Source organism: Culex quinquefasciatus, chromosome 2 (assembly GCF_015732765.1).
Source record: "Culex quinquefasciatus strain JHB chromosome 2, VPISU_Cqui_1.0_pri_paternal, whole genome shotgun sequence".
Lineage (NCBI taxonomy): Eukaryota > Metazoa > Arthropoda > Insecta > Diptera > Culicidae > Culex > Culex quinquefasciatus.
In genome coordinates, this window is record NC_051862.1 from 87,584,624 (window position 1) to 87,597,640 (window position 13,017).

Consider the following 13,017-nt stretch of genomic DNA (forward strand, 5'->3'; position numbering starts at 1 on the left):
CTCGAGTGCGCCATTCGACGAAATTTCCACGTGATTATTTTAGTATGAAAATTGATGGCGTTCGGGAAGATCTGCTGCCGGACTTGTGCTTGCAAAATTTCATCAAAATAGACCAGACGGTAAGTTTAATTAAGTTTGAATGCATTTATTTATAATTAAATGTTTTTTTGTTCATGCAGCTGCCGAACTCTGGATTCCAGAGTCTGGAAGCAGCATATTTTTCCCGGTGGCCATTTGAAATCTGGCCTGTTCCAACATAAGCGGTTGGTCGTGGTGATTGTTCCCACCGAAAATGTCACGGACATCGCAAACGGCTCGTGGGCCTTTGCCGAGTTTGCTCCGGAGTAGTGCGAGGATGTTTGCGGCCATCTTCTCATCGGCCTTGGCCAGAGTGGTGCCCGCGATAATGTTATTCTAAGCAGAAAGCTGTATCCGGCAAGATCAACAAACCGATGCGCGGAATTCAAGATCTGAACGTGGACGCCTATCTCTCAAACTTCTTCCTGGCCACTCATGACGTAAACCCAAAACGTCCCGACCATCCGAGCACCCGACTTGCTTTGAGAGGTTCACAAATAACCTCTCCCGGGTGGTGTGCGGCCACGTCAACCTGGCAAAAAAAGGCTTTCGTCAACGACAACGAACTCGAAACGGGTTCCCGTGCGGCCACGCAGGGCAGCGATATCGAGAAGCTGCACGCAAAGGTCTTCCCGCTCGGTTACATGAGGGACTGGGCCTTTTTTTAATGTTAGCAATGTAAAATTCAATAAAACATTGATCTGAATTGTAATTAGAACTGCATCGTTGTTGTTTTCTTTGACAAAAAAATAATCTGAAATTAGATCACATTAGTACTAGAAGGACACTATAATGTTTACTACAACAAACACGTAGAAAACATCAATTGATTTATTTAGCTTTTACGTGAAGCACGTAGAAACGACGTGAAATGATCTCGCCAAGCCAATTTCGTTTCTACTAGGTTCGCCTCGTAGAAGTTACGTGAAAACTTTAGTGGAAAAATACCACATAGCTTTTCACGTAACTTCAACGTGAATATTTTTTTGAGTGTGTTCAAGAAACTATTTTTGCAAATATTTGAAATATTTCGACAGTTACACGCTTACCAGGCGAACTCAATTATTGAGACAAATTTCGCAAAACAAGTTCGATTCAACCATCTCAATTTTGAGATCAGATTTTATTGTTTACATTCTCAATTTTGAGATGAAGAATGCGAACTTTTTTGCGACGGCACTTAGCCGATTTTTTCGTTTGATACTTGCACTTAGTTGATTATTTATTAGAGGAAGAGGAGCAGGTTTTTAGAAATGTTCCTGAGAAAGTCAAAGCGATGGCCGAACACTGATTCGGTCGTTGTTGATCCACTGCCGGGGTGACATTGGCGTTATTAGGCAGGACAGCCCGGTCGAAAATGTGATAACCAAGGCCGCCGAGAACGGATCCTGCTGCGGAAGAGGAACTGAGTGCTGCTGTCAGGAATCTGTATCTTCGGCATCAAGCAGGAACAGAACGTGGACCTAGAGGAGGACAATTCCGTGACGGCTGGGCTGGACAACATGAAGATAATTGGCGAAGGCACTTGGCAGCTAAATGGAAGTGGAAAAGTGGTCCGAAGAAGACACTTTCCGACAATGGTCGGAAGTCGCAACAGTAGTTGGCGGCCAAGTTACCTGGAACAAAAACGAGGCCGGGTACGAAAATGGCTCCGCCAAATAATCTGGCCCTGTTTGAGAAGCAAGCGATCTGGGACGAAGTTGACGTAATCCAGTTGAAGCCGGCAAGAAAAAGTACCGCCACGACGAGAACGTGCTTCAGCAGAACCAACTCAATTCCGGCCGGATGGTGGCATCACAGACAAACAGACGTGACTCTCCATACAAATAATTTTTGAAAATCATCATCAAACCACCAAATCACGGAGACGCCAGCGCTGCCTGGTGAGCTTATGCCGAAGCGCAGCCCAAAGATACCAATACAAACCCATTAATGTCATGTGTCATGTCAGTGTATGCGTGAGACAATCAAGCCTTAACGATTGTAAACATCAACAGCTGATTTAAATAATGTTGTTGTTGCTTATCATCAGTACTCGATGAAATAAAAATAAACATTCACACCGACGGCCGAAGATGACGGCCAAACCATGCGGCAGCATCAGCAACGACGCATCACAAACGCAACGACAGAGACCAAACCACTGGTCCTCCCCGTTGCTCCCAAAACTGTCCAACATTACTTCTCTCCCGAAACCTCGAACCATTACACCTGATCAACAAGATACAAGATATAAGTCACGAAAACACCAGTAGTGGCCGCCGAAATAGAAAAAAAAATCAATTCAAATCTACCGGAATGTATCCCAACGATGGGCGTTTCGAAACATCCGCGGGAAACGTGTCCACGGAGTAGTTAAGTTGCGTTAAACAGCAAAAAGTGACGAATGAGATGAAAAAGTCGCAAAGATTCAAAAAACGCTGCCGCAAACTCTTACACCGAAACAGAACAACTGTGGATGAAGATTGAGTGGCGCTCACGATCGACGCAACATCGCCAAAAGGACGACCAGCAGCAGCAATTGCTCCAAGGTTGCTTCGAAGGAGATGACTTCACCACACAATCTGGCTTCCTCCGCAGTAGTGGACGCCTCATCAGCAGCCTCGGCAGCGGCAGGCCTATCGGCTTAATAGTGGGGCAAAGGGTATGTCTTCGCTAGTCAGCCGCTCATCTGACCCTGGTCGAAACTGCCCCAATCTTGTCCCGCAAAGCCTGGATTGTGGATCACCGTTAGAATTCCTGAATTTATATATTTTTTTTTGTTTTCATTTGCTGCCACGTGCTCACGCTCAACTTTACAACAACAAAAACACATTACACCTCGCATTACACACACTGAGGAAAGACGGGCGAGCTGTCACGACAGCAGCGCCATCAGCGCCGGGTGAGTGGATGCCGAAGCTAAATTGCATTTGAAATAACCGTTATGGCTCGGTTATTGAAGGACGATGGTTCCGAACTCGAGTGTCCCGTCTGTTTGTCTGTGGTGGCATTCTACGGGCTGATAGTGTTGGTGTACGTGTCCTATTCGAGCAAGTAAACCCGGAGGGAACATGATGGTCGTGATTGATACGGTGACCCTAGCTTACAGGGCACCGAGTCGCTGGTAAAGTTCAGTCGCAGGCGTACAAGTGGATTTCTAAAAGCTGTAAATAAATAAAATTTCAAAATCTTTGCTTACTTCATTGTAATTTAACTTATTTATTGCTTCAATTCACCTTCCCCAGCCGATTTTCGGATTTTCCGGCGATTTTTACGGTTCCGAACGCATCTCAACGTTGAGATCGCATTCTACATCTCAAAATTGAGATCAAGTTGCTCATCTCAACGTTGAGTAGTTTCACTTTTAAGGCTAGTATGCAGATCGGAAGGAAAGGGGTCAAGAAATAGCTTAACGCACAGCAGAACAAAGGAAAGGCAATGATTTCTTGAGCCTTTTCTTCACCCTCTCTGGCTTGTTTTCACTGCCGCTGCTGCCCATTTGAATTTTTTCTTGACCGGTTCCTTCCGAAGTGCGTATACCGCTTTAGCCGGTTTGGAACGTTCATCTCAAAATTGAGATCGACTGGTTAGCGTCCACCGGGGGTTGAGTGTACTAATGAATGGAATAGTGGAACAATCCCGAATGTTTACGTTTTGGTTTTGTGCCCTAATGAAATGTTTGGCTCGAATTTCTGCACTGCGGAACGTCTGGAAAATGAAACCAAACATAAACAATCTCTCTCGCGAGAGAGCTCTGCAAACGAGTCTCTCTCTCGCGTTCGTTCCAAACGTCAAAACAAATCAACACGCGACTTGCCTCGCCGCACGTTTTGGAGATCGACATTGAATTTTGGACTATTTTCCCTAAATGCAGTTGTTTCAATAGTTTTCGACCATGAAGTTTGCTTACAAGGTGAGTCTAACTCGATTTCAAATGTTGGTGAAATTAAATTTGATGTTTTGTGGAATTACAGTTCAGCAACCTGCTCGGTTCGGTGTACCGGAAAGGCGCGCTTATTTTCACCCCGGATGGCAACTCCGTAATCAGTCCGGTCGGGAACCGGATCACCATATTCGATTTGAAAAAGTGGGTTTTAGTAAGGAGCTGCCAGAATGTTGTAGCTAATCTTTGTTTAATTTATAGCAACAAATCCCACACCCTTTCGCTGGAGAGCGAACACAACTACACGGCGCTGGATCTGTCCCCGAACGGGTGCACACTTGTGGCGGTCAACGAGGTGGGTGAGGCGCAGATGATCAGCATGATCTCGCACACCGTCATCCATCGGTACAAGTTCAAGGCGGAGGTGCGCGCGCTGCGGTTCAGCCCGGACGGGAAGTTCTTCGCGGCTTGCACGGGGAACTCCGTAATTGTGTTCCGTGCGCCGGGAGCTCAGCGGGACGTACAACGCGTTTGTGGTGCAGCGGGCGTTTGAAATCGCGTACGACGAGACGGTGTTTGTGGACTGGGCTTGCAATTCGAAGGTTATGGCGATCGGATCGAAGGACAATTCGGTGCGCGTGCAGGGCGTTGAGTTTTTGAACAACTTCCGGCCGTTTATACTTGGAGGGCATCGGGACGCGATTGTGGGTTGCTTCTTTGAGGAGAAGACGCTGGACGTGAATACGATTAGCAAGGATGGTCAGTTGATGTTGTGGGAGTGCAGCGTTGAAGTTGATGATGTTACCAGCGGAGATGGGCTGATCCGGATTAAGGAGGAACCGGATGCTAAGAAGAGTCGGGAGTTGGATGAGGACGAGCAGGAGGATGATGTCGGGGCTGACGATGACTTTGAGAATGCTACTGGGAAGGACAAGGAGTTGGAACACTTGCAAGGTGACTTTACCAAGGACGAAGATCGCGATGAAAAGGGTCAACTGCTAATCACCAAACCCAAGCAGAGCTTCAAGTACAAACGCCTTGCTCGGCACTACCTGGCGGACGAGGCCCGCAAGGAGAACCCCAAAGCCTTTGTGACCGCTTGCGCCTACAACAAACAGCTCAAGATCCTCATAACGGCCTTTTCCACCGGCGTGTTCTACCTGCACGAACTGCCCGACATCAGCATGATCCACTCGTTGAGCATCTCCGAGCACCGCATCGACTCGGTAACGTTTAACAACACCGGCGACTGGATCGCCCTCGGCGTCCCCGACGTTGGCCAACTTCTCGTTTGGGAGTGGCAGAGCGAGCAGTACGTCATGAAGCAGCAGGGTCACTCCACCGGACTCAACTGCGTGACCTATTCCCCGGACGGACAACTCCTCGCCACCGGCGGTCTCGACGGGAAGGTCAAACTGTGGAACATCACCAACGGCTTCTGCTTCGTCACCTTCAGCGAACACTCGAGCTCCGTTACCTCCGTAGAGTTCAGCGGCAACAAGAAATTCTTCGTCAGCGCCTCACTCGACGGAACCGTCCGCGCGTACGACATCGTCCGCTATCGCAACTTCCGCACCTTCACCTCCCCCGAACCCGTGCAATTCGCCTCCGTCGCCGTTGACCAATCCGGCGAACTCGTCGCCGCAGGCGGCCAAGACGTCTTCGAGATCTACCTCTGGTCCATGAAGCTCGGCCGTCTCCTCGAAGTCCTCAGCGGCCACGAAGGCCCAGTCGTGTCCCTCGCCTTCTCTCCCGTCCCCTCCTCCTCCGCCATGGTGTCCGGCTCGTGGGACAAATCCGTCCGCATCTGGGACGCGCTCGAATCCTCGTCCGCGCACGAAACCATCGACGTCGGTTCGGACGTGGTCGCCGTGGCGTTCAAGCCGAACGGTGAAGAAGTGGCCGTCGCGTCCCTCAACGGAAACGTGTCGGTGTTTCACGTGAAAACAGCCCAGGAGCTGGCGTCTATCGAGGGACGGAACGATCTCGGCGGAAGCGTGTCGGAGACGGATACGAGCACGGCAGAAAAGAATCTGGCGGGGCGGGCGTTTACGTCGATTTGCTACTCGGCGGACGGGGAGTGCATCATTGCGGGTGGGAGGAGCAAGTACGTGTGCATTTATCACGAGGGAGGCGATTTTGCTGAAAAAGTTCCAGATTACGCAGAACAGGAGCTTGGATGGGTTGGATGTGAGTATTGCACAAAATTTGATTTGATTAGAGTTTGTTACGGTGGGTTTAAAAGCAATACCCTCTAATATCTCGGGTTATTTTCAAAAAGTCCGAAGTGCCATTTGTGGACAAACCTATTCAATTCTTAGTTAATTTATTGATAATTTAGGCTGTTGCAAATATTTTACAAAGCTTTTGTCGAAAGACTCCAACCCCCACCCCCTCCAAATTCGGCTTGAAAAACTAGAAGGCAAAAAAGTTTTTTTCAGAAATCTTAAAAATGTTATTGAAAACTAAAGTTTAATTAACTCAAAACCAACTATTATGCATTTTCCTGCGTTTGTAATCATCTTTAGCATGTTTGAACTCCTTTAAAAACATTTAAAATTTTTATGAAACACCAAATCCCCAATTGCGTTGTGAAAAAAAAATCCGTCAATACATCGATATTTTGAAAACTAATGATTGAAAAACAACTGGACGCGTGTTTAATGCATTTTAAAACATTGTTTTCATCCAAATGTTGAAACCTTGGCTTGTAATTTTTATTTCCAATAGGTATTTTTTTTTTTTTTTTTGATATTTATCAATCAATCAATCAAATTAGTCGTTTATTTTCAGTTTAACAATTCGTGTGCACTTAAGGTCTCAATGAACTTGCGTTCCTCTAAAAAACCTCTTTGCAGTAACGATTAGTTACAAATACTGTTTACATTATCTTAGATTACACTAACATGTTCTCACTACAATACATTTTAAAAACGTTACAAGTATCTAGCTAGGTTGGTACGGATGAAAAATTTCACTTTTTGTTTAATTTTAAGAAGTTGATCACTTGTTTTTAAATCACCGGGTAAATTATTGTACATTCTTGGTCCGTTGCAGCAAAATCTTCTCCTCCCTAATTCCGTCCTAAAGCAGGGAACGACTAAACGTTCTTGGATTCTCATCCTACGTTGGTGATTCAGCATGCGGATTTCGAAAATATGATGGATGTCTTTCAGTTTAACCATGCGATGCGTTAGTATAGTTGTTTGGAGTTCGTGGAGAGCAGCAATAGGTAGAGCATTGTGAAGAGTTGAATTGTAAAGTTCGAGTGTAGGGAACAGGAAAGGCAGCTTCAGGATCGCTTTCAGGCACCGGTTTTGCTGGATCTGGACTGTCTTCAGATGTCCACAAAGTGGCGCATTAGACTTGACCAGGTTTTCAATATGGATTTTCCAAGTAAGCGTTGAGTCCAAGTGTATCCCAAGGTATTTGAAGGTTTCGACCTCGTCAATACAGCAGCCCTTCACTTCTTTGGAGGGGACTTTGCTCAGAGTTGCGGCAAAGTTGAGTGACATTAACTTCAAAAACGTTACTAAATCCACCTTTAGGTGGTTGGTGCCTTCCTTGCATTCATAAAAGTGAATACCCTACACAGCCTCAAAAAGTGTAAAAATAACACTTATTTTTATCAAAATATCTGAGATCCGGCCTAAAAGTGTATATAAAACACTAAAGTACTTATAACTTTTGATAGGTTTGTCAGATCCTCAATCTCTTGGGCTTATTGGAAAGGTCTTTTGATTACCTATCCAACGATGGATCGCATGATAGATCCGGACAGCTTTTTCATCAAAATATTTGAGATCCGGCCTCAAAAAGTGTATAAATAACACTTAAGATTCTGAGTCGATAGGTATACGTGAAGGTGGGTCTACGAGGTCGAATAAAGAAGTTCATTTTTCGAGTGATTGTATAGCCTTTCCTCATTGAGATGAGGAAGGCTAAAATAAACGGCCTTATTAATAATCAACTTTAAAAGGGATTTAAATTGCTCGTTTGTCTGCACGGTCTTTAAATCAATGTTCTTGCGAGCCAAATGTAAAAGATTGTTTATTGAAAAAAGTTACGTTGTTTCAATCTATAAAACTGATCTATCAGATGGAGTTTTTGAAATTTCAAGTAGTTTTTTGGCGTTTGCGTAGTTTCAATATAAAAAAATATAAAAAATATCAAAGAGCTTCCGTGGCCGTGAGGTTACGGGTTTCGCCTTGTAAGCGGAAGGTGATGGGTTCGATTCCTGTCTGGCTCGGCAAAGTCAGATCCTTTAAAAGAGTAAATATGCTCACTGGGAATACTGACCGGTAGGGGATGGGTTTCGACAAACGGCGTGCTAGGTTTCCAATCCAGAGGTCGTGAGTTCGATTCTCGTACCGGGATGATGAAGTTTTTTTAAAAGAACAAAAATGGAATTTTTCATCAGTTTTGTTCAAAAAGCTTCCAATCATGGTTCAGATTTTCAGATGTTTACCAAATAAATAATAATTTAAAATATAAGTTTTTTACTGCATTTTGCAAAACATTGAAATCAGATAAGACCGAGGAGAATATTTTTGCAATGCGCTTAGATACCACCACCACGTTCTGTTAAAGGGTCAAAAGACGGTTGAACACTTTGTGGCTGAAGAGAATCCTAATTTCACAATTGTAATGAAAATGAAAAGAAGGTATTTAATTAAATGCCCTTGTATTTTCATTATTTTTGAGGGTCTTCTACGAAAAGACCGAATCCTGAAAGGCCGAAATTCAAAAGGCTGAATTACTCGAAAGGCAGAATTCTCATAAGGCCGAATCCTAAAAGGCTGAATGTTCAAAAGACTGAATCTCATAAGGCAAACCGCGCGGTTTGTTGTTATTATTATTATATCCGCGCATCTCTTCTGTTGCGCGAAAAAATCTGTTGCGCCGTACAAAAATTGAGTGGTTTGTCGTATGCGTGTACATGAGCCTGTGGCGCAACAGGCTTTGACAGGTTGCGCTCGTATTTTGATTTTTGTCTGCCTTCACAAATTTTTTATAAACCATAGTTATGTAACAAATTTGGTTTCGATATTAAGAAGGCATATCTTTCTAGCATTGCTGCTAACTAATTTTTAAAGTTTCTTTCTTTTTACAAAAAAATATTGCAGTCATTTGAATTCATTTAAGTACTTGCTGGCGAATGATCAAATTTCGGTTATTGTCACCATATTTCAATAAACAACAAGATTGAAACACTTTTGAAATGCTTTAATTCATTCTACTCTACTCACTTGTATGCATGGTAACAATACAATCGGTAATAAACAGAATGTACTCATTATGTACTTACAGTCGACTCTCTGGTTGTCAATATCCAAGGGACCATCGAGGAAGAGAATCATCAGTTTACAGAACGATGCAAAATGAAGACTCGATTATTTTTTTTTGCTTGATACCCAGCTATGGGATAGAATTATGGCAACGTCCATCAAACAAAAACAAACTAATGTCAAACACCCTTCAAAGCTTCGTTTCGCCAAGAAAAATGTCTATGTAAGCCATGAGAAAGTAAAATTATTGACAACCGGAAGAGATTTCTAAGGCAATCAGAATCCAAGGGACCGTCGAGAAAGAGATCCTTCAAGCAAGGGAAAATATCGAGGAATGATAATAAATAAAGTATGCAGATTGAAGGGACTGTAGAATTCATCGATAGATGGAGAATTATTGATATCGAGAAGATCGACAGCCAGAGAGTCGACTGTATTTCGCTTAAAATTACAAAAAAGAGTTAGAGTCAGTTTGTTAGTTTACTGTATCTTTGGACATCATAATCAATGAAAATCGTGAAAATATGAACAAAATTATGAATTCCATAATCATTCTGCCTTTCGAGACATTCGGCTTTTTCAGACGTTTTGGCTTCTGAGCAAAAGACATAATTCGGCCATTTGAATTTCGGCCTTCCGAGATTCTGCCTTTGAGTTTCGGCCTTTGAGGCAATCCTGTTTTTGCCTTCCTCACCTCAATGAGGAAAGGCTATAAAATCACTCGAAAATTGAACTTCTTTATTCGACCTCGTAGACCCACCTTCATGTATATCTTTCGACTCAGAATCAAATTCTGAACAAATGTCTGTGCGTGTGTATGTCTGTAAGTCCGTGCACCAAAATATATGCACACGATTATCTCCGGACTGGCTGTACCGATTTGGACCGATCCCACAAGACCCGAGTTAATCATATGAAGTTTAGACAGGTACTTAAAAAGTTATGCTAAAAAACGATTTCGACTTAAGACCGGATGATTGTAAAAAGGGTGGTTTTGTAAGAAAACCCGTCATGTTATACATTTTTAGAAAGTTATTGAAAAGACCTTTCCAACTAATCCAAAACATTGAAGATCTGACAACCCTATCAAAAGTTATAAGCGCTTAAGTGATATTTATACACTTTTCAGAGGCCGGATCACAGATATTTTGATGAAAACGTTGTCCGGATCTGTCATGCGACCCATCGTTGGATGGGTAATCAAAAGATCTTTCTAATGAGTCCTAAAGATTAAAGGTCTTTAATCACATTCAAACTTTGAATAAGAAAAAGTTTTCGCCAAAAAAATTCACAAAAAAGCTTAAAATGAACCTTAATTTTTAAGAATTATAAAATTCAGAGTTTTTTTAAAAGGTCTTATAAACTATTGTCTTTCATTTCTATATAGGACCTAATAAAAAACACGGGAAATCATCTACTATGGCAACAAAAGGCCAGTAGCTTAATGAAAAAAAAATCTCTACTAATTTTTCAACATAACCATTTGAATTTATACTTTGACAACCCATGCTTTAAATCTAGAGTTTTTTTTGAAAAGGTCTTATAAGCTGTTGTCTTTCATATGTTTATAGGACCTATTCAAAAAAAACTCTAGAAATGCTCTTTGCTGAAAAACAATGTAACAATGAATTTTAATAACAGATAATAAATCGAAAATTAAAAATATATGTTAATAAAAAATCATAAATCAGAAGATTTCCAAAATTAGGTCAGTTGGCACTCGATTGTCCGGAGCCAGGCCCGTAGCCAGGGGGAGAGGGAAGAAGAAGAAAATTTCTTTTTCAACCGAATCACATTTTTTTTCTCTCTCAAAATCAGGGTTTCTGACCTAAGGCCAAATACGCACCATCCAAGAAAATTTGAAATTTTCCTTGACAGGTTCCTTACCAAGAGTGTATATTAGGATGGCTCAAGATGGTCGATTTCTCAGGACATGTTTTTTTCTGTTGCTTTTAGGCCCCTAAACAATCTCCCTGGGAGCGATTGGTTGCGTACACTTTACGCATTGCATTTTAATTTTATATGGGAATTTGTATGTATGAGTTACTCTTCTTTTTAATTAGATTTTATCATTTATTTTTCCACTAAATTTTCAGACCAACACAATAGCGTTAAAATTGAGAAATTCTCTGAAACTTTCCTTAAGAAAGTATTGTATCTGCTTCTGTCAAAGATACAGCGTTCAAAACTGGTCTAAAACGTGTTTTTGCTCGGAAATCACGTTTTAGACCAGTTTTGAGCACGCTGTATCTTTGACAGAAGCAAGATAGCCCACTCTCTTCGGGAAAGTTTTAGAGAATTTTCTCAATGTCAACGCTATTATGTTGGTTTGAAAATTTAGTGGAAAATATAAAAATGATAAAAATCTAAATGTAGAAAAGAAGGTTTTTCCATACAAATTCCCATACAAAATTAAAATGCAATGCGCAAAGTGTGGACGCAACCAATCGCTCCCAAATTGTAGGGGGTTGTTTTGAAGCCCAAAAGGCATAAAAAAACTTTTTCTGGTTTGAATTGGTCATTTTTTAATTTTTCCATATAACGATGAGCCAGTCTAGTGTATATCGCTTAATATATGAAAAAATGTCGGGTTTTCTGTAATCTGAGATGGCGGCAAAAATGATGGCATTCAAGCATGTAGAAATTTTAAAATATAAGAAATTAAGAATTTGAAATTTAAAAATTTAATGAATTTCAAAATGTCTGAATTAAGAGTTTAAAGATTGAAGATTTTTAATTACAGAGTTTAAGAAATTTCCAAAATTAAGATTTTTTGTTTAAAAAAAATAAATTGTTTCTTTTAATTCTCTCTCAAGAATCTCAAGCTCGTCATCGTCCAACGCGTTCAAATTTGAAAATTCCTCCGCTCCTCTCTTCCCTCCCCGAAACTCATTGTTCTATGTTTTTTTGCCGATTTTGACTTTAGAACATCAAATAGTCTGTTTGGGCCCATCTAGTATCACCCTAACAATATCCAAAAATTGTTTCACATCACAAATACTGCAAATTTGGTCATATATTTCTAATGAAGATGATCAAAAATCAAACCATATAAAAGTAAAAATAATCTTACAAAAATTTAAAATCTCAAGATTTTTAAACCGTTCATTTTACTCCTCCACAGGAGTACATCAACCGCAAAACCTCACCGAGTTCGGCAACATGGCCCTCGTCGAGGAGCGCGAACAGCTCGAGGGTGGCAACGTGGCCATTGCGCTACCCGGCGTTCGCCGCGGTGACCTCTCCGCCCGCAACCAAAAGCCCGAGATCAACGTGTTTGCGGTGCGCTTTTCCCCCACGGGCCAGTCGTGGGCCGCCGCCACCACCGAGGGTCTGCTGATGTACTCGCTCAACAAGGGCATCGTGTTCGATCCGTACCAGCTGTCGGTGGAGATCACTCCGAAGGCGACCCGCGAGCTGCTCCGCAAGCGGGACTTTCCGCGGCGCTCATCATGGCGCTGAAGCTGAACGAAACCAGCCTGATCCAGGAGGTCGTCGAGGGCGTGCCGTACAGGGATGGTGAGGAGTTTGAACTACATAATATAGGTTTTAAAATATTAACTTTCAAACATGTTTTCCTCAGTTGAACTGATCGTCCAATCGATGCCGGATGAGTTTGCCCACCGGACGCTGCAGTTTGTGTCCAAGATCGTCGGCACGAGTGCGCACATCGAGTTCTACCTGAAGTGGGTGAACCTGCTGTTGGCGCGGCTTGGCCAGCAGGAAAACGTGCTGACGCAGCAAACGCTAGTGCTGCTGCACCAGACGCTGAACCGGAAGTACGAG

The 13,017-nt window shown here is 42.6% G+C and overlaps 1 protein-coding gene across 1 annotated transcript in view; it reads left to right on the top strand.

Annotated features, from left to right (window-relative positions):
• The window catches only part of LOC6043657, a 40,080-nt gene extending 27,417 nt beyond the window's left edge, over positions 1–12,663 (top strand). Inside the window, 7 exon segments of the mRNA XM_038250473.1 lie at positions 2,526–2,722; positions 3,947–3,973; positions 4,035–4,147; positions 4,205–4,450; positions 4,452–6,068; positions 6,070–6,133; positions 12,356–12,663. Coding sequence (XP_038106401.1) covers positions 2,526–2,722; positions 3,947–3,973; positions 4,035–4,147; positions 4,205–4,450; positions 4,452–6,068; positions 6,070–6,133; positions 12,356–12,571 — 2,480 coding nt within the window. The 3' untranslated portion in view covers positions 12,572–12,663.
• Positions 12,664–13,017: the final 354 nt, after the last annotated feature.